The sequence below is a fragment of the Rhinatrema bivittatum genome, chromosome 5 (genome assembly GCF_901001135.1).
Source record: "Rhinatrema bivittatum chromosome 5, aRhiBiv1.1, whole genome shotgun sequence".
Lineage (NCBI taxonomy): Eukaryota > Metazoa > Chordata > Amphibia > Gymnophiona > Rhinatrematidae > Rhinatrema > Rhinatrema bivittatum.
In genome coordinates this window covers 93,951,910-93,972,085 of record NC_042619.1, presented here as the reverse complement: position 1 = coordinate 93,972,085, position 20,176 = coordinate 93,951,910, and the positions used below count along the sequence as shown (strand labels likewise).

The 20,176-nt window shown below is 44.0% G+C and overlaps 1 protein-coding gene across 2 annotated transcripts in view; it reads left to right on the top strand.

Moving 5' to 3' along the window:
* Window positions 1–20,176, top strand: part of FLT3 (fms related tyrosine kinase 3) — a 223,348-nt gene that overhangs the window by 77,258 nt on the left and 125,914 nt on the right. For both annotated transcript variants that reach the window (XM_029602605.1, XM_029602604.1), the window contains exons 2-5: window positions 8,118–8,239; window positions 8,581–8,795; window positions 16,028–16,143; window positions 16,848–16,959. In XM_029602605.1, coding sequence (XP_029458465.1) covers window positions 8,118–8,239; window positions 8,581–8,795; window positions 16,028–16,143; window positions 16,848–16,959 — 565 coding nt within the window. The remainder of the gene's footprint in view (window positions 1–8,117; window positions 8,240–8,580; window positions 8,796–16,027; window positions 16,144–16,847; window positions 16,960–20,176) is intronic.

Genomic DNA, 20,176 nt, shown 5'->3' with positions numbered 1-20,176 from the left:
GTAAACACTGATTTTTTGTATGTTTATCTGACTCTGCACAGTGCACTCACTACTTATCTGCAGACAATATTGTAGTGAAATGCATCCTTGCTAGCTTTTTCAGTTTATTCTTTTTCTGACAGTTTTTTTATGTATACAAAAGAAGTCAGTCATCAGTGAACACACACATACACTATGTATGTATGTGTGCATGTGTGAAAAAGAGAGACATTTTTGTACACACTGTGAGGGATAGCCCTAGAAAGATGGAGACTGAATTTATACCACTAGCAAGTTCTAACTCTGCTTGTAAAGTTAGAACTGTACTTGCTAAGCACTGAAGTAAACTCAGTCTATCAACTTGATTGAGTATGTGTAACAGACAATCAGTATTAGAATGATACTGGTCAGTGGTATAGTATCAATAAAGAGATTCATATTCATTGCCTCTTATCTGGATAAGTTCAGACTTCTCCAGCTAAGTGGCACCATTTCAGTATTCAGCTGTGTTCAGCAGCTGCCAATTAGCTGGATAGCTATTTATTTGGCTTAATTGTTAACCAGCTAAGTGTGGAATGGGATGGATGCATTCCAGAGCAAAGTTAATTATCTGGCTAACTTAACTGGATATATTAGACTTGCCACCGAATTTGGCTAACTTGTTCAGCTGGACTCATAAGGGCGGATTTTAAGAGCCCTGCTCGCCTAAATCCGGGCAGATTTAGGCGAGCAGATTTTATAAGATACGCGTGTAGCCGCACATATCTTATAAAATCCGGGGTCGGCGCGCGCAAGGGGGTGCACATTTGTGCAACCTGCGCACGCCGAGCCCAGCGCGGCCTGCCTGTTCCCTCGGAGGGAACTTTTCTTCGCCCTCCCCCCACCTTCCCCTACTTAACCCTTACATTTGACAACATAGGGAAAATATAACAAAAAAAAGACCCCAAATTCAATACAGCAGGACGCATAAGCAAAAAATGCTTCCTCTTATTTTCGGTTGCTTTAGACATATCTGGAAACATGCAGATCTTAAGTCCCAAAAAGGTGCTATCTCGCTTGCAGAAAAATAACTTCAAAATAAATTCTTGATCTGAGTCCAAAGCAAAAGTAACCAATAAGGTAGAGGGAACAACATCTTCACCTGTCGATCTTTCAAAAAAGGAAGTAAGATGGGAAGTATCAAGTATGTCACAATCCTTCGCTTGAACAGCCTTTGGATTCACGGGAACATAATAAGCTTAGAAATAGGAGGAAGCAAATTTTCCTTAATAGATACAATTTTCAAGAAATATTTATGTAGCATTTCCACAGGAGTAATAAACTTTTTCTTAGGAAAATTAATTATCCTTATGTTACGATGGCAAAATAACATTTTCTAAATTTTCCAGCTTATTCTGCATATAGGTATGACCCAACAAAACAGTTTCAACAGATTTCTGTAAAGCTGCCTCTTTGGTCTCCTAAGAATCAACTCTCGAAGAATATCAGTTAATTGAGCATGAAACGTTTGAGAAGAATTAAATAACTCACGTTGTTGTAAAACAAACTGAGAAACTTGATTGGAAAGATTTTCAATAGATTCCCAAATGATATCCAAGGTAATGTTAGGGGGTTTAGTCATAGGGAGAAACCTGGTTTCCTTGATGGCAGCCCCTTCTGAAAAAACAATAGGGGAAATGGATGCAGGCAAAGATTCAGTGCCAGACACAAGCCAGTCCCCAGCTCCACAAATCAATTCTGCTGCTAAAGTGCCACCCAATGCCGATTCAGCTGGTGTAGTATTTTCGTCCAGGCATGGTGAAAACATGGCAGTCTTATCCGTGCCTTCTGCAGGAGGCCCGGGTTGAGGAGGGATTCGGCGCAGCTCTAGGAAGAGAGAAGACTCAAGGTCTGGAGCGGCCATTGTCAAACCTTTGCCCAGCGAACAGCCCAAAGACGCCACACTGGAGTGAGGAAGAAGATCTTGGCTCCAAAGGATATGGGGCCAGCAAATTTTGAGCTTTTGGAGGCATCCAATAAAGCTCTTGCCTTGCCTTTTCTCTTGCCCATAAGAGAGGAAATAAAGTTCAAGTGGCTAAAAACATTTAAAGGGCAAAAGGAGGACCAACGGAGCAATGTTCTTTAGTGTGCGGCCATCTTGGATTCCCCCAGGCATGTGGAAGAATACTTTTAGTACATAGGCTCATTACTGTATATCTTGTTAAGTTCTGAAAGGACTTCAGATATCACTGGGCAACAATGAAAGTGTTACTGACCTAAAAAGGTCCTACTCTGTAGTATCTTGATGTGCTGAACACGAATATGACCATGAAAAGTTTTTATTGGCTCTCGTTTTGAAGATATTTAATATAGTTCACTTTCTATATTTAGTCATGTACATTTATCCAGTAGGACTGTAAATAAGCCCATCATATTGCATAATACCATCATGCACACATCATCCAGAGTTTATTACATCATTTTCTGATGCAATGCAGTTCTACTGCCATGCTGCTGCTGAGTAAGCTGACGTCAGCAGTGTACTATATGAAGCCCAGTCAGAAAGGGTGAGCATTTGAAATATTCATGCTGGCTGACTACTGCTGGACACTCCGCAGAGATGCTCCCGAACAGGTGTACAAGAGACAAGCAAAGACATCTAAGACGTAGTCTATGACTTCATTTTTCAAACGGTATTAACCGTAGGTCTCCTACTATTGGCATACAATTCAAGATGTAATTATACTATTGTATATTACAAAAAAACTAGAGCCAATTTTGCATTTTCACAGTCACATTCATGTTTAGCACATGGACATGTATAAGAATTGACTAATTTCATTTCAGTAACATGACTTTTGTGAAAATTTGTTGCCCAGTGAGCTATTGGCATACAGTTCAAGATGTAATTATATTATTGCATATTACAAAAAAACTAGAGCCAATTTTGCATTTTCACAGTCACATTTGTGTTTAGCACATGGAAATGTATAAGAATTGACTAATTTCATTTCCGTAACATGACTTTTGTGAAAATTTGTTGCCCAGTTTGATAACATCCAACTGATGCATTTCATCCCTGTGTGTTGAGATTCTGAGTTTATTGTTATGTGCCCTTCTGCCTTTGTTTAACTATTAAAAATGTGTAGGCTGCCTTCCTGATTATTGTCTTCTCTTTGAGAAATGCTTGATTACTTCCCTAGTATCTGGAAATCATCCTCACAAAAGATGTTTAAACAGATTGACTGTTTCTGCTTCTTACATTTCATAACTTTTCTAATATAATTGTGTTACTACTGCAAGTCCAGCTAGAATACTTTTTTAAATATTCACAACAATACACTTGCATGGCTATTTTCATCTCTCCCCTCCCACCTCTCACCCCAAACATAGCTTCCAGGCCTTCAAGCCAATTTTCATAGGGAAATTCCCTGTGGAATTTCTCTTTCAAAATTCATGGCAGCTAGTGTCATGGGGATCTTTTTAACCCACATACTTTGCAGACACTAGAATTACCTACCTTTACCTTATGCTAGTTTTATATTTCAGGCACCCACAAATTCTAAACCATTACTTATCTTATGCTTGCAATGTCTGGCCGACTGCAAGATGACCCAGCGGCTGACCTGTCTCACCTCAATGCCACTAAGCTTGCTGAACGCTGCCAATGCTTCCTCCAAGACGCCGCCATCAGTTCACCGCTGTGGGTCCCCTTAAGCACACATGTGCCTTGTCAGTACTTAAAGGTTCTGGCAGGAAAGCTGCAGCATCATACAGTGATGACATCAGCACCGGCTGGGTATTTAAACCCAAGCCATGCTCCCAGCAGGCACCTCAGCAACAGGGCCTCCTGCCATGCTTCTGCTTGCAGTGTATGTTGCTTTGTTCCTGCCTGCCTGCTTTGTTGTAGCCTGCCTTTCCTCTGCTCCACTCTTGTACCTGTTTGTCTCATTCCAGCCCTCCTTGCCTCTGCTCTGGTCCTGCTCCTGTTTGATTTGTTCCAAACTCATTTGCCTTGCTCCAATCCTTCTTGTATTCCCCTGGCTTAGTTCTGTTCCTCTCTGCCCCTCCTTCTTTGACTGCCTCTTGAATCTGACCTTTGCCTGGATATTGACATTGCTTGCTCTCCACCTGCCCTGACCTCCTGCTTGGATAGCGACACTGCATAATTTCCACCTGCCCTGACTCTCTACCTTGATACCTACACAGCCTGACCTCTGCCTGCCTTGACCTCTTGCTTGGATCCTGACGCAACCTAACCTCTGCCTGTCCAAACCATGGCCTGTTATCGACCAAGCCTGTTTGCTCTCATTGGGATTCTCACCTAAGTCCTGCTGGCCTCAGAACTCAAGAGCTCAACCTGTGGGGGAAGAGGCTGGTAAAGGTGATGTCTAGCTTCTGTCCCAGTCCCAGCAAGTCTGCCTGTTGATGGGAGCCCAGCTGGTTTGTTAGCTGTGCAGTGCCAATCCCACCACAACTGAATGACTCACACTCCGTGACAGTGCTAGTGGACCCTTGGGCCGACCTGTCAGAGACTGGGAGAAGGTGTTCACTGTCTCTAGATACCCGCAGGTCGGGAGGCAGATGTCAGGCAGGACGTGGATGGTGCTCTTCACCCCGGAAGCTGGTTCTTCCCCGGGAGGAGCCCGTAGGAGCCCAGCCGCTGGGACTTAGGCGAGGTTTCACCCCTGGAAGCTGAAGCCCCCCTGGGAGGAGCCCGTAGGGGCCCAGCCACTGGGACTTAGGCGAGTAGTGGAGCTTGAGACTGAGACAGGCAGGCAGGCTGGTGCTGGACAGGAACTGGAACCAGACAAGAACAGCGAGCAACGCTGTAGTAAGAGACGGGAACTGGAACCAGGCAGAAACTGTAACAAGACTCGGGTACTGGAACCAGGCAGGAACTGAAGCAAGCAGGCAAGATCCAGGCAGGTACGGTAGCAAGCAGGCAGGATCCAGGCAAGTACTGTAGCAAGCAGGTAGGAACGGAGCGAGTTCCAAGGCAACCCACTCCGGGGCACAAAGCAACTGGGAACCGGATGGTAACCCTGTTGCAAGGCAAAGACAGAAGGTCCGCGGCCGGCTTATCAAGGCCACGGCGTCTGACGTCAGGAATTGGGCGGAGTCACCACTGGCGGGAAACGGCCTAGAAAAACGCCCAAGTGGCGAGCGCGCGCACCTAGAGCAGGGCGTCCATGGGAGGCTTCCCGGCGGCACGGCCCCCGTGGGGACGCCACCGAACGGGCCGCAAACCAGGCCAGCAGAAGCGGGAACAGGTCCAGGAACACGGAGGTAAGGGTCTGGTCGCAGTGCTCGCGGCCAGACCCGTAACAATCAAAATCATGATAATAAGTGCTTCAGAGCATATTTAATTTAAACACTGTGGTGACTGATGTGCATGCAGACATTTTTTTTTACTTCTTTTCTTTAGTTTGGTCTGATGACACATTGTTAGCATTCTCCTTCTTCCATCCTATTCCAGAAATTGCTAATATTATGAGAGATACTGTGCTTGTTTGAACAGAGAAACTGTGACTCATGCATATTGTAAAGAAGATAATAATAAGTGGGGGTTATTCAGCTTGTCCAAGATGCAAGGGACTTGAAGATTCCAGACATCAATCACATCAAGCAAATCCAAAGAGTCAATCCAACACATAGACGAAACGGGAACAAGGAAGACAGGAACTGGGAACCACAGGAATCAGGAACACAATGAAGAGATGATTCTAGGATCAGCAATGAGTACTTGGAGTATGAGGAGACCTGTTGCAAAGGCAACACAATGGAGTGAGGCCTGAGCTTTTATACACTGAAGAGTCTGATGTCAGCATCTGGGTCTGTGGCCAGGTTCCCACCGTGGACCCTTTAAAAGAACTAATAATACACGTACACCAGGAAGGGGCACGGCGCCGATGGCGGCATCTCTCCGCAGGCCACGCGGAGAGGCCCGACGAACAGGGATATCTTGGCTGGCAACACCGGGTAGCATGGCAGGGCCAGAGGCACTGGAGGGAACCCGAGGTCAGAGCTGGCTGCCCACCAGGAGCTGGAGTCCGTCTGTAAAGGTGAGAGGGCCGCGCCGCGGGGCTGCCCCAGGCAGCACACATAACACTTGTGTGCATAACTTTATAGTCTGAGAGCACTCAGTATGCGCAGTCATCAGCTCGCCCCTGCTCCTGGAACATTTCCATTAATGCCCCTTTTTGCCTGGATAATTTTTGTGTACCAGAAAGTTGTGTGCAGAAAATGTACGCAGTTAATAAACTCTGCTTTTGTGCATGTAACTCCAAAATTTACTTACCACAAAGGCTTTGAATATTGAATTTTGTTTTACTATGTTAAAATATTACTGTGCTGATGAATTCTGGGTGGGCAAGAGGGGAAGTTGAATGGGGAGGGTAGTTATTTCATAGTGGATTTGGAAGAGAGAAAGTTAAGGATGAATGACTTGAGGACCAACAAGTCAAGGGAAATGCAGCCCACTATAAAAATACAATGCATTCAGAAAAAACAGCAGGCAGGAATCAAATAACACTGATAATGGTTTATTTTTAGAAGGGTATTCTTAATTTGTTAGCAATTGTCCTCAAGGAATTGGTAACAAAAAGAAAACAATTGACCCTGTATTTTGGCAAACTCATTTTTATTGCGAAACCACTTATTAAACAGTTATATATATATATATATATATATATATAAAACAGAAATACATTTAACAAAGAATCAGTGATGATTTTTCAGATTTTTCTGGACATTTGCTAGTTTATTATGATGACTCTCAATAAATAAGTCATTAATCCTGTTATTTGTTACATGTCCTCTGTTTCTGTGGATGGCTAAGGTACAACACAAGGTAAAAAGAAGAATTAGGAATGGCAAATTTGCATGAATTCTGACTCAGGCCACATCATCTCCACATATAACTTTCTGAAACTTGACTGTTTAAACCGTGAAATATCCAGTTATTAGGGATGTGCATGAATGTGAAACACTGTTTTAACATTCGATGACTCAGACCAAAGAAAAGGCTGCAGGAGGTTGAACACAGGCCATGCCACTTTTCTGAGATTATAGGTTTTTTTGAGGGCATAACTGCTTATTTCTATATGTTTGCTAAATACCATCTCTTAATTACTGAGATATAAATTTTCCTTTATTATCCTTTTAAAATATTATTTTTGGTATTATATAACGTGAATAACCCTTGTATTTACATAATAAAAAAGTAAGTGCAAGACTATAAGCTGGAATTTAGGGAAGAATTCAGAGAAAAAGATTGATGAAGAATTGGGGAGGCCAATATTTAGCCCTACTTAGCTGGATAAGTAGCAACCACTCTGGCTGTGATTGGAAGTCACCTCTTAGCTGGATAAGTACTTATCTGGCTAAGTAGTTAGCCAGATAATAAGTAGTTAGCCAGATAATATGTGAGCGGATCGGGAAGAGGCTACTTATTTGGTTAGCTTAGCTGGATAAGTGCTGATATTCTGACTTATCTGGTACCGGTGCCATTGGTCGGTCCCTGTCACATGGTAGGAGCAGTGGATGGCTGGCGCCATCTTGTGCTCCTACCATGTGACAGGGGCCAACTAATGGCACCGGTAGCCCCTGTGACATAGTAAGGGGAAAGGCTATCGGTGCCATTTTGAGTACCGGCAGCCGACAGCCTGAGTGCAGGAGATCACGCCAGGACCCCCGCTGGACCAACAGGGACTTTTGGTAAGTCTTGTGGGGGTCAGGAGGGTGGGGGGTTATAGTTAATTAAATTTAAAGGGTTCGGATGGGGTTTATTTTGGTAAACGAATACATATGTAACTAATGAAAGGATCGGGGTCCTTCGAGAACGCATGCAACGGATTTGGCTCCCCATGAATACGAATACCGAATGGGACGAATCCGTCCCTGCTGCACATCCCTAGTAATTCGCAAAAAATATGTGTGGTAAAAATAATCGCGTAGTTTGCAAGAACATGGGCTATTCAAAATCGATCCCCAAATGTGTACTTTTTGGCAAATGGACAGGTCAATCATGTTTACTGTGCACTACAAGTGGAAGTATTCAGTTTCTTTTTCTTCCATTTTTCTTTTTCCTGTAACATGTTTTAAAATCCAGAATGCCAACATTAACAATATTAATCTTGTTCATTTGTGTATTCCAGCTGCTTTGATATCCCTGGCTTTAAATGCTGTCACAACCCAAAATTTATCCATGGTTAGCTGTACTTTAGTGTACCAGAACTACAGCAGTTTAATTGGATGGAACATGTCTGGATCTCCCAAGGTAACTAACCCCTTTAGTGATTAAAAACACTTTTGTAATTCTGACATTACACTGCTCTCGTTCCCTACCCAGCTCTAACACATTCTTTCACTCATGGGCCTGATTTACCAAGGCTATTCTCCCATCTGTGTCTATGGGGGGAGGGAAGCTTAGAGGACAACTTTCAAAACCACTTGCGTGTGCCTATATTTGTGTGTATATGGGCATAAATTAATTTACTACTTTATTTGATAACCTGAACATAAATTTTCTTTCGCACATCTGAATTTTGCAGAGAAGAAACCAGTATCATACATTACTGTTCACGATATGAAATGTTTCATCAAGTTTTTATAATGCAGATACATAGCCAGTTGAACAAAACAAAAGACCTGAGGTGCCATTGGAGCACTGAGAACCCAGAGAAGATCCACCTGGCAGCTGACACTGTTGAAGTAAATGCATTTGATTCCATTGAATTGAAAGTGACACTGAATGTAACAGGGGATGTTTCATGCGTTTGGATCTTTAACGCTGACAGAACAGAATGCATTCCCGGCTCTGATTCAGAACATCGGTAAGTAAAAGAATCTGAGACAAAGAAGAAAGAAAAAGGAGCAAATATTAAGCTCATGTCTGATGGCGCAATTATATCACTCTGAAGAATCATTTTCAGTTCTTCTGCATACATTCTCTGTGATTTTCTTGGAGCTTGACCTTTAATGAGTGCTTTCCTTCTTTCTTGGATTAGAAGGTAGGGGTGTGCATGTAAAAAATATTTGATTCATATTTTCTATCTTTTCATTTTGGATTTATGATATTTCTGTGGTTTCATTTTCCTATATATTTTTTTTAGTGTGTGCTATATTTTTACAATGTGCGTACTTTACAACTAGCACCTGCTAAAATGTTTCATCTTGGATTGAATATATAATGTAATTATTATTATTTATATGTTGATGTTTTCAAGTTGTTTTTGTTGTGTTCCGTGCCCGCCTGCGGCGGCGACCCGCCGCAGCAACTCCTAGTCATGCCCCTGGGCTGGTGCCCATCGCCCCGACGCAGGTCCCCGGTCTGGCCGCCGGGTGGGGAGCCATCCCTGCTCCACCCTCGCAGCGTTCTGCAGGCTTTCCTCCGCGGAGGAAATCCAAGATGGCCGCCGCCATCTTTAGGTGTGAGGCCGCGCCTCCTCCACAGATTTAAAGGGGCTAGGCCCCTTAACTACTCACAGCCAGAGTAGAGGAAGTATAAAGGGAAGCTTCCTCTGCCCATTCTTCGACTTGGCAATGTCCCACGTAGTCAGGCCTGCTTGCCTTGGTGAGTTTGTGTACTTTGGATCCTTGTTCCTGTCTTGTCTTGGTTTTCCTGGTGTGTGACTTTGGACTGGCAAGCGGTGATTCCTGGTGTGTGATTTCGGACTGGCAAGTGGCGATCCCTCGGTGTAAGACCTCGGACTGGTAAGCGACGACCCTCTGGCACTTGACCTCGGACTTCTTCTGGACTTCTTCTGGACTTCAGCCCGGGTCCCTACGGGCTCCTTCCGGGGGGACCGCAGGCTTCCAGGGGTGAAGCTCCAGTTAGCCCTTGCACCGAACTCTCGACTCCTTGACCTCTCAAAGGTCCGCCTAAGTCCCAGCGGTCCGGGTCCCTACGGGCTCCTCCTGGGGGGTCTGCGGACTTCCAGGGGTGAAGACTCAGTTCCTTTCCTTGACGCCACGACTCTTCGTCTGCTCCACAGTTGCCTCAGTCTCCAGTGCCGAGGGTCAGCTGGTCACATCTTCTGTCCTGCCTCGCCACCCGACGGGAGAACCTACGGATCTTCCTCCTAAGGTATACCATCCTCCCGTCGGCCCAAGGGTCCACAAGCCTGAGCATAACAGTTTTAAAATGTCAGCACATCCTTTTTTTTTTTTTTTTTTAATCTTTATGCATTTTACAATAATTACAAGATACAAGTCTTGAACAGAAATACAGAGTGTAACGCCATTACATTACAGGAAATTTCTCCAAACAAAATTGTTAATTTCTCTCTGAAAATAAAGGGGTAGATTTTTTTAAAAAGCGCGATCGCGTACTTTTGTTCGCGCAGCAGGCGCAAACAAAAGTACGCTGGATTTTATAAGATACGCGCATAGCCGCGCGTATCTTATAAAATCCTGGATCGGCGCGCGCAAGGCTGCCGATTTTGGGCAGCCTGCACGCGCCAAGCCGCGCAGCCTGCCTCCGTTCCGAACTTTCTTTCGCCCTCCCCTCACCTTCCCCTCCCTTCCCCTACCTAACCCACCCCCCCGGCCCTATCTAAACCCTCCCCTTACCTTTGTCCTTCGATTTATGCCTGCTAGAAGCAGACGTAAATCTACGCGCGCCAGCGGACTGCTGGCGCGCCATCATCCGACCCAGGGGCTGGTCCGGAGGCCTCGAACACTGCCCTGGGCCGGCGCCAGGCCCCCGGTCCCGCCCCCGAAACGCCGCATCATTTGGCCCCGCCCCCGACACACCCCCGACATGCCCCCTTCAAAAAACCCCAGGACTTACGCGCGTCCCAGGGCTCTGCGTGCGCCGGCGGCCTATGCAAAATAGGCGCGCCGGTGCGCAAGGGCCCTGCTCGCGTAAATCCGGGCGGATTTACGCGAGCAGGGCTTTTAAAATCCGCCCGACAGTCCTCAATAATTGGGGGGGGGGGAATATCTCAATCTAAAGCAATTTTTTTTTTTAAACAAACAAAGAAATCCTCAATAGAGTTACAGCGACCCTATTACTTTTATAAGGAACTTGATACATTTAAACTGGTTCCTTCTGGTGTCACGGGAGACTTCCCTATTAGGAACAGTGTCATTTGCAGAGGGTCATAAAAAATATACCATATTTTCCGGCATATAAGACGAGTTTTTAACCCCTGAAAATCTTCTCAAAAGTCGGGGGTCGTCTTATACGCCGGGTATCGTCTTATAGGGCGTATACCGTAGTTGTCGCCGGTAATCCAAAGTTACAGCGTCTGGTGCATTCCCTGCACCCTCGCTCCTCAAGTCACTCCTCCAGATGCTGTAAAAGCAAGCCCCTTTTGCCCAGCAATGGCCAATCGGGGAGCGAGGGAGCGCAGAATGAACTTTTTTCCTGCATCCGGTGAGGGGAGGGAGTGACTCGAGGAGCGAAGGTGCACTGCCTGATTGGTCGGTGCTGGGCAAAAGGGGCTTGCTTTTTTACTGCATCCCCTCACCGGATGCAGTAAAAAAGTTAATTCTGCGCTCCCCGATTGGCCGTTGCTGGGCAAAAGGGGCTTGCTTCGGCAAGCCCCTTTTGCCCAGCACCAACCAATCAGGCAGTGCACCTTCGCTCCTCGAGTCACTCCCTCTCCTCACCGGATGCTGTAAAAATGTTTTGTTTTTTTTAAGTGTGAATAGTCAAGCATTTATTTTCAATCATTCCAGCGATTAAAGCTAAAAAAATTTCTACACTGCAGCAAAGTTCAGGATTTAGCACCTTGCTTCGGCAAGCCCCTTTTGCCCAGCACCGACCAGTCGGGCAGCGTGCCTTCGCTCCTCGAGTCACTCCCTCCCCTCACTGGATGCAGTAAAAAAGTTCATTCTGCGCTCCCTCGCTCCCCGATTGGCCGGTGCTGGGCAAAAGAGGCTTGCCGAAGCAAGCCCCTTTTGCCCAGCACCGACCAATCGGGCAGCACGCCTTCGCTCCTCGAGTCACTCCCTCCCCTCACCGAATGCAGTAAAAAAGTTCATTCTGCGCTCCCTTGCTCCCCGATCACTCCCTCCTGCTTTAAATGTTGGAATGCGTTGGAAGAGGGGTAGTCTTATACAGCAAGTATATCCCAAAATCTATATTTTAACTGGAAAAGTTGGGGGTCGTCTTATACGCCCAGTCGTCTTATACGCCGGAAAATATGGTAAGTGTTGTTAACATACTTTACCAAGCACTTACATGGGAATTTTAAGAAAAAGACCCCCCCCCCCCAATCTGCAAGACTTGTGGCCTCAATAGGAGGAAAGCCTTCCTCCTCTTTTGAGTCTCACATGAAACATCAGGGAATACTCTTAACATTACATCCTAGAAATGGCCTGGATTGGCCACTGTTGGAAACAGGATGCTGGGCTTGATGGTCCCTTGATCTGACCCAGTATGGCATGTTCTTATGAATCATTCCTGTGCCTAAAGCACATTCTCATTAACCAGTCTTTATCCATCTCAAGTGCTAGAGTCACTATCATATCCGTCTCAAGTGCTAGAGTCACTATCAATGTCGCTGAAACCACTAGATGGGTATCCGAGGTCTCCAAAATCGTTGAAATATTCAAGGTGTGTTCAGAAGCGGGTGCTAAAGATATTATTCCTTCATTTTGTTCTTGTGATCTTCTTAACTTTGGCAGGTAGAAAATTTTTGAAATTGTTGGTATTGCATTTTCTGCAACTTGTAATATTTCCATGAGATATCTTTTAAATAATTCCCTGGGAGGGTTTAAGGTTACTTGAGGAAAATTTATGAATCTCAGGTTTCTATTTCTAATCATATTTACCAGATTTTCCAGTTTCAAAGATATATTTCTCTTGTAATTACAGACTGGACTTGTTGAATTCCATTTATTTGATCTCTATTAGACGATACTTGTTGCTCCAGTTCTATGTTGGTATTAGACAACACTTTAATCTTATCCTCCAGCTCTTTAACTTTAACATTTATAGGAAGCATTTGTTGTAATATAGACAGTCTCATTTCCACTATTGTTTCCCAAATAGTCTCAAGTGAGAAAACTGTAGGTCTTACCACAGTAGATATTCTCACAACAATACTCCAGCAATACTCCAGCAATACTTGCAGGCTCTCCCAGCAATGTGTCTCTTCCAATACCGGACTGCCCTAATGAAACTTCCGGGCTTACTGCCACAATCTCTGCCCCAACGGACCCTGCAGGCTCCGCCCTTCGGCTCTTTGGTCTAGTGGCGTCTCCCTCAGCTCCAGGGCACCTCTTACAACGGCAGGATTGTCTGGTGGCGTTCCTTCGTCGGGACTGAGTGGAGATAGTGAGCCAGGGAGAGAAGGGAGCTCCATTTCCCCTCCTCCACTCTCCAACGGCTGAAGTCCCGATCTCGTGTCGCTGCGTACGACATGTGAATCCATCGGGCCAGAGACAGATATCGTCAAAGGAGCCACAGGGTAAGGTTCCCCCCCCTTGGCTTACATTTTCTCCCCATCAAGGAAAAAATATAGCAGGAAAAATACAGAATTTTATTCCGTTTGAGAGGGCTGATGCTGAGCTGGTCTATCGAGCGGCCATCTTCCAGCACATCCTTATTGGAAGTTGCTCTTCCTTGTCAAAAAAAGCTCCACTTTATTAACATGTATTTATTTATTTAGTTACTTGTTTAAAAACTCTTCTATACCGTCGTTAAGTTAGATTACCATCACAATGATTTACATAAAGGCACGATAATGAAAAATATGGGTGGTATAGATTACAAATTAATCATATGCCAACATAGTACGGTAACATCAGCCTTTCCTTCTGTGAGGGAGGAGTATGCGGAGTCATATTTACTAAGGGGGTAATTTTCAAAGGGTTTACATGCGTAAATGTAACATATCATCATAGCAATTTTCAAAAGCCATTTACCCAAGTAAATCCTGTGGACAATTCAATGGCATAAATTTTAGCAATTTTTAAAAGCCACTTACTCGAGTAGATGCTTTTTAAAATTAGGCCCTAAGATTTTTTTTCCATAGATGTATAATAGAAGTCCTCTTGGTATTTTGGTCCAATATGCTTCAAGATAGATGCCAAGAGAACCTGAGGAGAAAGGGACTTTAGGAGACTGACCTGAATAGATAGTCTTTTCTGACAGTAGTACTTTAGTAGATGCAACAGCAGAAAATAACCAACCAGCCCATCCAGTCTGCCCAGTTATTCTCATCTGCCCAGCAAGGCTATAACCAAATTTCAAGCCATAGAGCATGACTGCTTGTAAGATCTCTTTCATTATCCAGGACAGTTCTTGTTGTCTTTTGTCTGTCTCATTTGTACTCTTCTATCTTGGGCAGAGGAGCATACACGATCTGCTGCTCAGCGCACCCTTTCCCATGTTTAACCATAAAGCTTTGTGTAGGCGCCACCTCATTTTCTGTGTGGTGATAATGTGCCTTGGCCCTTTTAAGTCTCAGTTGAACTGAAAGGCTGGAAGGGGTGGACAATGATTTTATCCAGCACATGTAAAAGGAATCACTACTTGGGCTGATGCTTGGTGAGGATCCATTTAGTATATTGCAATCTGCGTGGATGTTTATCCAGTCCCAGAAGCAGATAATGCAACCGTGAAAGGACATTTATCCATGCCCAAGTGAGTTTGTATCTGAGACGTGTGGCTGTGTTCAAGCCCCAGAGGGAAAGGACAGAGAGCTACAGAGAGAGCTAGAAAGAGAGAGAGCTGCAGGAAGGTAGAGGACAGAAGTGTGCACAGTTTCTGTCTAAGCAGTCGGGAGTTAGAGAATGGATATAAAATTCTGCAACCTAAAAGACTGAAGTAACCTTCTGAACTACTGAAGTAACTTACTATTTAAAATTTCTGTGGCACTACTCGATGTACGCAGACCTATACAAACAGCACACAAGAGAGAATCCCTGTTCAATAGATCTTACAATCTAATCAAGACAAACATACAGTCATGCTACCTGTGGATTTTCTGCGTCTAAAAGACAGAAGCCTGTATGAAGTGAACGCGAGAGTTTGCAACAGTGGATTGCAGGGCTTGTTCCCCTGAAGAAAGAAAGGGTTGAGCAGCTTTGTCCTAAACAGATTTCTGAAATAAAATTTCCAGGGTTCATTTTTTCCAAGTCTGGAAAACCATGAGTTGTGGGTTTCCCCACAGAAACCTATGTGTTAGTTATACTAAAGAATAAAGATATTAACTTTCATATAACATAACTTAAACTTGAAATTTGAGTGACTGAAGAAAGGAAAAGTACACCATGTAGAGATTTCTTTTGTTTTCACTTGAACTGCAGAAATTCTATTTTTAGACTTTTTTTTTTTTTAGTTGCTTTAATACAAAAACTTTTGAGTTTATAAATGGAACCCATAACCTTGTTGGTTTAATATTCATTTGCTGTATATACTCTATGTAAAGTATATTTCTGCTATTTCGAAAGACATCATATTCATTCAGTAAAGTTTTGTTGAATTATATTCTTTAATTGCTTTTTATCTGTGAGAGGAGGGAAAGGTTTACAACACCTCCAGAGGGAATCCTGGGCCAGCGTACTCATCTAGCACTCCTCTTTCGTGGTAAAAGATTTGTGTGGTGTGTATTGGAACAGACAGCTTTGAAACTATATTCGGTTTCCCCTATCCCCCAAAACACCTGCAGAGAGCATAGTGATATAGGTCTGATAGTATAACTATTTTTCCCTATAGTGATCCCCTTTCCATGACCAGCCCAATAATCTGGATTGGGGGTCACATTTATAACAATTTAAATAGCTAGCAGTACAAGCATAGCTCTTGTCTAAACATCTGACCTCACAGATCCTCTGTATAGCCTGCTAGACACAGATATGTAAGTGCCTACATTTCCACTAGGACTTCCAGCTGTTACTGTACTTGTAGCCTGCCAGATAGACCCAGCAACTAGTTAATTCTATCATCACAGCCTGCCAGACAGAACCTAGCTGTTTGGTTGCTTTTGTTTTTGGTGAGATGTCTAATATGTCATACTATCCTCTCTGCCATTCATTAAGACAGCCCAAGCACTTGTAAATGCTTAGCTAAGGAAGCTGTAATCATAAAGCTTTTGTTGCTATTTTACAGAGCTGTTTTTTCTATGGACATTCCAAAAATTACAGGAAGGGAGGCTGGCAAATACAAGCTCTCGGTCAAAAGTGAAGCCACCAGCTATACAATTATATTCACGGTTCATGTAAGAAGTAAGTACATTTGACTAATGTAGGATTCTCTAGTCCAGTCCTGGAGGACAGTGAACAGCTCTAGCAAGCTAGGCAAATTAGCTTTCTTCTTAGATCTGATGAATATACGTCATAGATATCCTGAAACCTACTTGTTTGCAGCCTTCCAGGACAGGAACTGAGAACCCTTGGATTAAAGCCTCTTCATGGTTTATCCTGTATTGAGTTTCCATCTCATCCCAAGACAAGTGAACAGGTTGAGCTCATCCTGATTTTGCCCCCTTGCATGCAGGGATGTGTAGTTCTATTTTCCCATTGCTTCCTCTAAAAAAATAACTACAAATCCTTGCATGCAAGGGGGCAAAACCAGGAGTAAATTCGCTTGTTCAGTTTACCCAGAATGAGATTGCAACCCCTTTTCTAAATTTAATATACCCTTTTTGGAATAATAGGCATAGGCAAAGGCCCATATTGCATCAGTTTCAGACACTCCTGTCATAAATGGCAGTGTGTGTATTTGTGGCTAGTTTCCAGATATGAAGGAAGGAAAACAAACCACTTGCCTTGAGCTACAATGAAAAAGCATCTACAATAACCTGACCAGGGCACTATATAAGCATGAGGAATGTAAAGAAAAACAGTATAGATCATTTGAGAAGTAATATTGCTTCCAAAACGTAGCACCTTTAAAAATATAAACCTCACTGCTGTTTCTTTTTAACTAGGTAAACCAAGGAAACCAATTCTGGCACGACATCTGAAGAATGTGCACTGTGTATCTGAGAGCTATCCTACACCATCGATTGACTGGTTGTTTTGCACATTGCCTACTGATGGGTAAAGCTCCATTTTCTAGCTCTGACCTTTAGTGTTTCCTCTCTGCCTTTGGATCATACTATTCATAACCATTATTGTTCTTTTTGAAAGATAGCAAATTACATTCATTTTACTATAGAATGGCCTTGCTTGTAAATTCTTCCTTAACTTCTTAAAGAATGTTTCATTTGCCACCATCACACTTTCTCTTTTCAGAAACATCAGAGTATTCAGGTATTTGTATTTATTTTACAGTGTTCCTTCTTGATACTATTTAATTTAATGATATAAGAATATTTTTCCCCCTTACAGTATATATATATTATGAACATGAAACATAGAAACATAGAAATGACGGCAGAAGAAGACCAAACGGCCCATCCAGTCTGCCCAGCAAGCTACGCAGTTTATCCATTTTTTTTTTAATCTTCCCCCCCCCCCTTTTTTTCTCCCCCTCCCCCGTCACTATTGGCTTCCAGCACCCTCCGGCCCCCAGCACCCTCCGGCCCCAATTCCCTTCCACCCCTCCACCAATGCAGAGAGCAGTGCCGTATCCGCATCCCAATGAACATCCAGCTCAATCAGGGGTAGCAACTGGCGCAATAAACGGCCACACCCCTGCCCCATACTCTTACCTACCTCTGTTTTGTTTGTTTGTTTTTTGTTTTTTTGTTTTTGTTTTTTTGTTTTTTGTTTTTTGTTTTTTTGGAGATGGCAGCCCTCCAACCTTCCGCTCCGTGAAGGTGGAACACAAACCACTGGCATCCCGCTCCGTGAATGCCTCTGTGGCTACTGCCGCTCCGTGCAGTATTTTGCTGCCTGAAGGTGGAACAACTACTGGCCACTGGCATCCTGCTCCGTGAATGCCTCTGTGGCTACTGCTACATGGATTATTCTGTTCCATGGATTATTCTGTTCCAAATATTGTATTTGAAATCGTAAATATGAAATTTTTAAAAAAGAAACTTTGCAGCACAAAGAGATGCCACCTTTCTCTGGTTGATTTACTTTCACTAGTTTTAATTGAGCAGTTCTGACTGATATTTTATCAGTTATCTCACTCAAAGTTAGAAGTGAAAATTTTGTAAAAATGGGATACTGCAAACTGCGTTCCTTCTGTTCTAGTCCCCACATCTCATATCCATGAAGGAGATGCTGATAGCTAGGGTGTGGGAATAGGAGCACCAGAGGCAGAGGCACAGTAGGGGTGTAGCACAGGAAAGAGCGGCCACCCCAGAGAGCAATGCAAGCACAAACAGCACTTTGTCAGCTACCACTTCCTCCCCCACTTCAATACACCAAAGCTCTTGACCACAAGGAATCATCGCTCCTGACTCAGGCCATAGATAAAGTAGCTTGCACGAGAGACCCTTGGTCCAACCCAGCAAATGAGACCGCAGCAGAAATTTCTCTGAAATACTATCTTACAGAGGCCAGTGAGGACATGGACACAGATGGGCTGGCATGTTGGGCACACAAGTCAGCAGGGGCATGGCTCAGCACTATCTTTCCTGCCCATCAGCCAGCGTGCCCAGGGAACCTCAAAGGCAAAGGACATCATGATCTCTCATCATTCCATGCTGGTGCCAGACTTGATGGAAAAGTTGGTGTTTTCAAAAATCAATCTGCCTTTGACGGACTTTCTAGACTTTCTTTGTGAATAGCAAGACAACTGAAAGCACCTGTGAGGTCTTGCTCCCATTCTGACTATCTGCCATGCCTCAGATATACCACCTTAGCAGTGATGCTGCTACTATGCCTACCTGTCATGTCCCTGATGTACCGCCTTAGGATTCTTGCTGCCATTTTGCTACCTACCATGCCTAGAGGTACCACTTGAGGGATCTTGCTGCTGTTCTACCAACTTGTCCACATATGTACCAACTTGGGGGACTTGCTGCCATTCATCTTACCTGTCATGCTCCAGGGGTCTTGCTGCCATTCTGCCCAACTGCCATTACCCTAGATGTATGACCATAGGGATCTTGCTGGCATTCTGCCTGCCTTCCATGTCCAAGATATGCCATCATAGGGGTGATGCTCATACAATGCCTACTTACCAAGCCTATGATGTACCAACATGGAAGTTTTGGTGCCTCCATTTTGTTTACTGTTTGGATCTCAGCCTAGTTCTCCCTTCCTAGTTTGTTATACCAGAAAGAAATATGAAAAAAGAAAAAAATACAAGTTTCTCCTTCTACACCACCTCTTTTATGGTTCTTAATTTTGTTCTACTCCTCTACATTTCCAGTTTAGCTCTCATACCCTTCTTCTTTCTTTGATATAGTAGGGTGTTTTGTCTCCAGACAAAAACATTTGAAAAAAGAAAATAAAACATGTTTCTCGTCCCACCCTACTTCTTTTCTTGTTTTCCATCTTGCTGTCTAGGCCTTTTGGCTGTTTTCTGTAGTTCTCACTATATGCCTTAGGGGTTATGACATCTTTGTACTGTTTGCGATTGACAGCACTCTATGCCTTGGGGGTTATAACAACGTTATGCTGTTTATGATTCCCTGCATTGTATGCCTTGCTGTTTGTGATTCCTCGCAGTTTACATCTTGGAGGTCTTGCTACCATTCTGCCTTCCAGTCAGTCTCCTGATGAACCACATTGGGGGTCTTGCTGCTAATCAGCCTGGCTATCATATTCCTGACACTCCTTCTTTGGAGTCTTGCTGCAACTCTGCATAGCTGCCATGCCCCTGATGTACCACCTTGGTGGTCTTTATGCTACTCTGTCTTGCTGCCATTCTCCTGATGAACCATCTTGGGGGATGCAGTGGTTCTTCCTGCTACTCAGCCTGACTGCTATACTGCAAACTCTACACCTTGGAGGTCTTTCTGCCACTTAGCCTTGCATCCATATCCAAGACTTTACACCTTGGAGTCTTTCTGCTATTCAGCCTTGCTGCCATACCCCAGTCTCTACAAGTGGGGGATCTTGCTGCTAGTCAATCATGCTGCTATATCCCTCATGCCTCACCTTGGGGGTCTTTTCGCCACTCAGCCTTGCTTCCATACCCCAATTTTACACCTTGGGTAACTTACTAACAATCTACCTTGATGTCATACCTCAGACTCTTCACCTTGGTGTATTCCTGCCACTGTGGGTTGCTAAATTTCCCCTCTAATAATATCTTGGAGTCTTCATGCCATTTTTAGTGCTTCTTTGTCCCTCTACCTGAGGTTTTGTGCCACCTTTGCTCATTTATTCCCCTTCAAGCTGTTCATGCCACTCT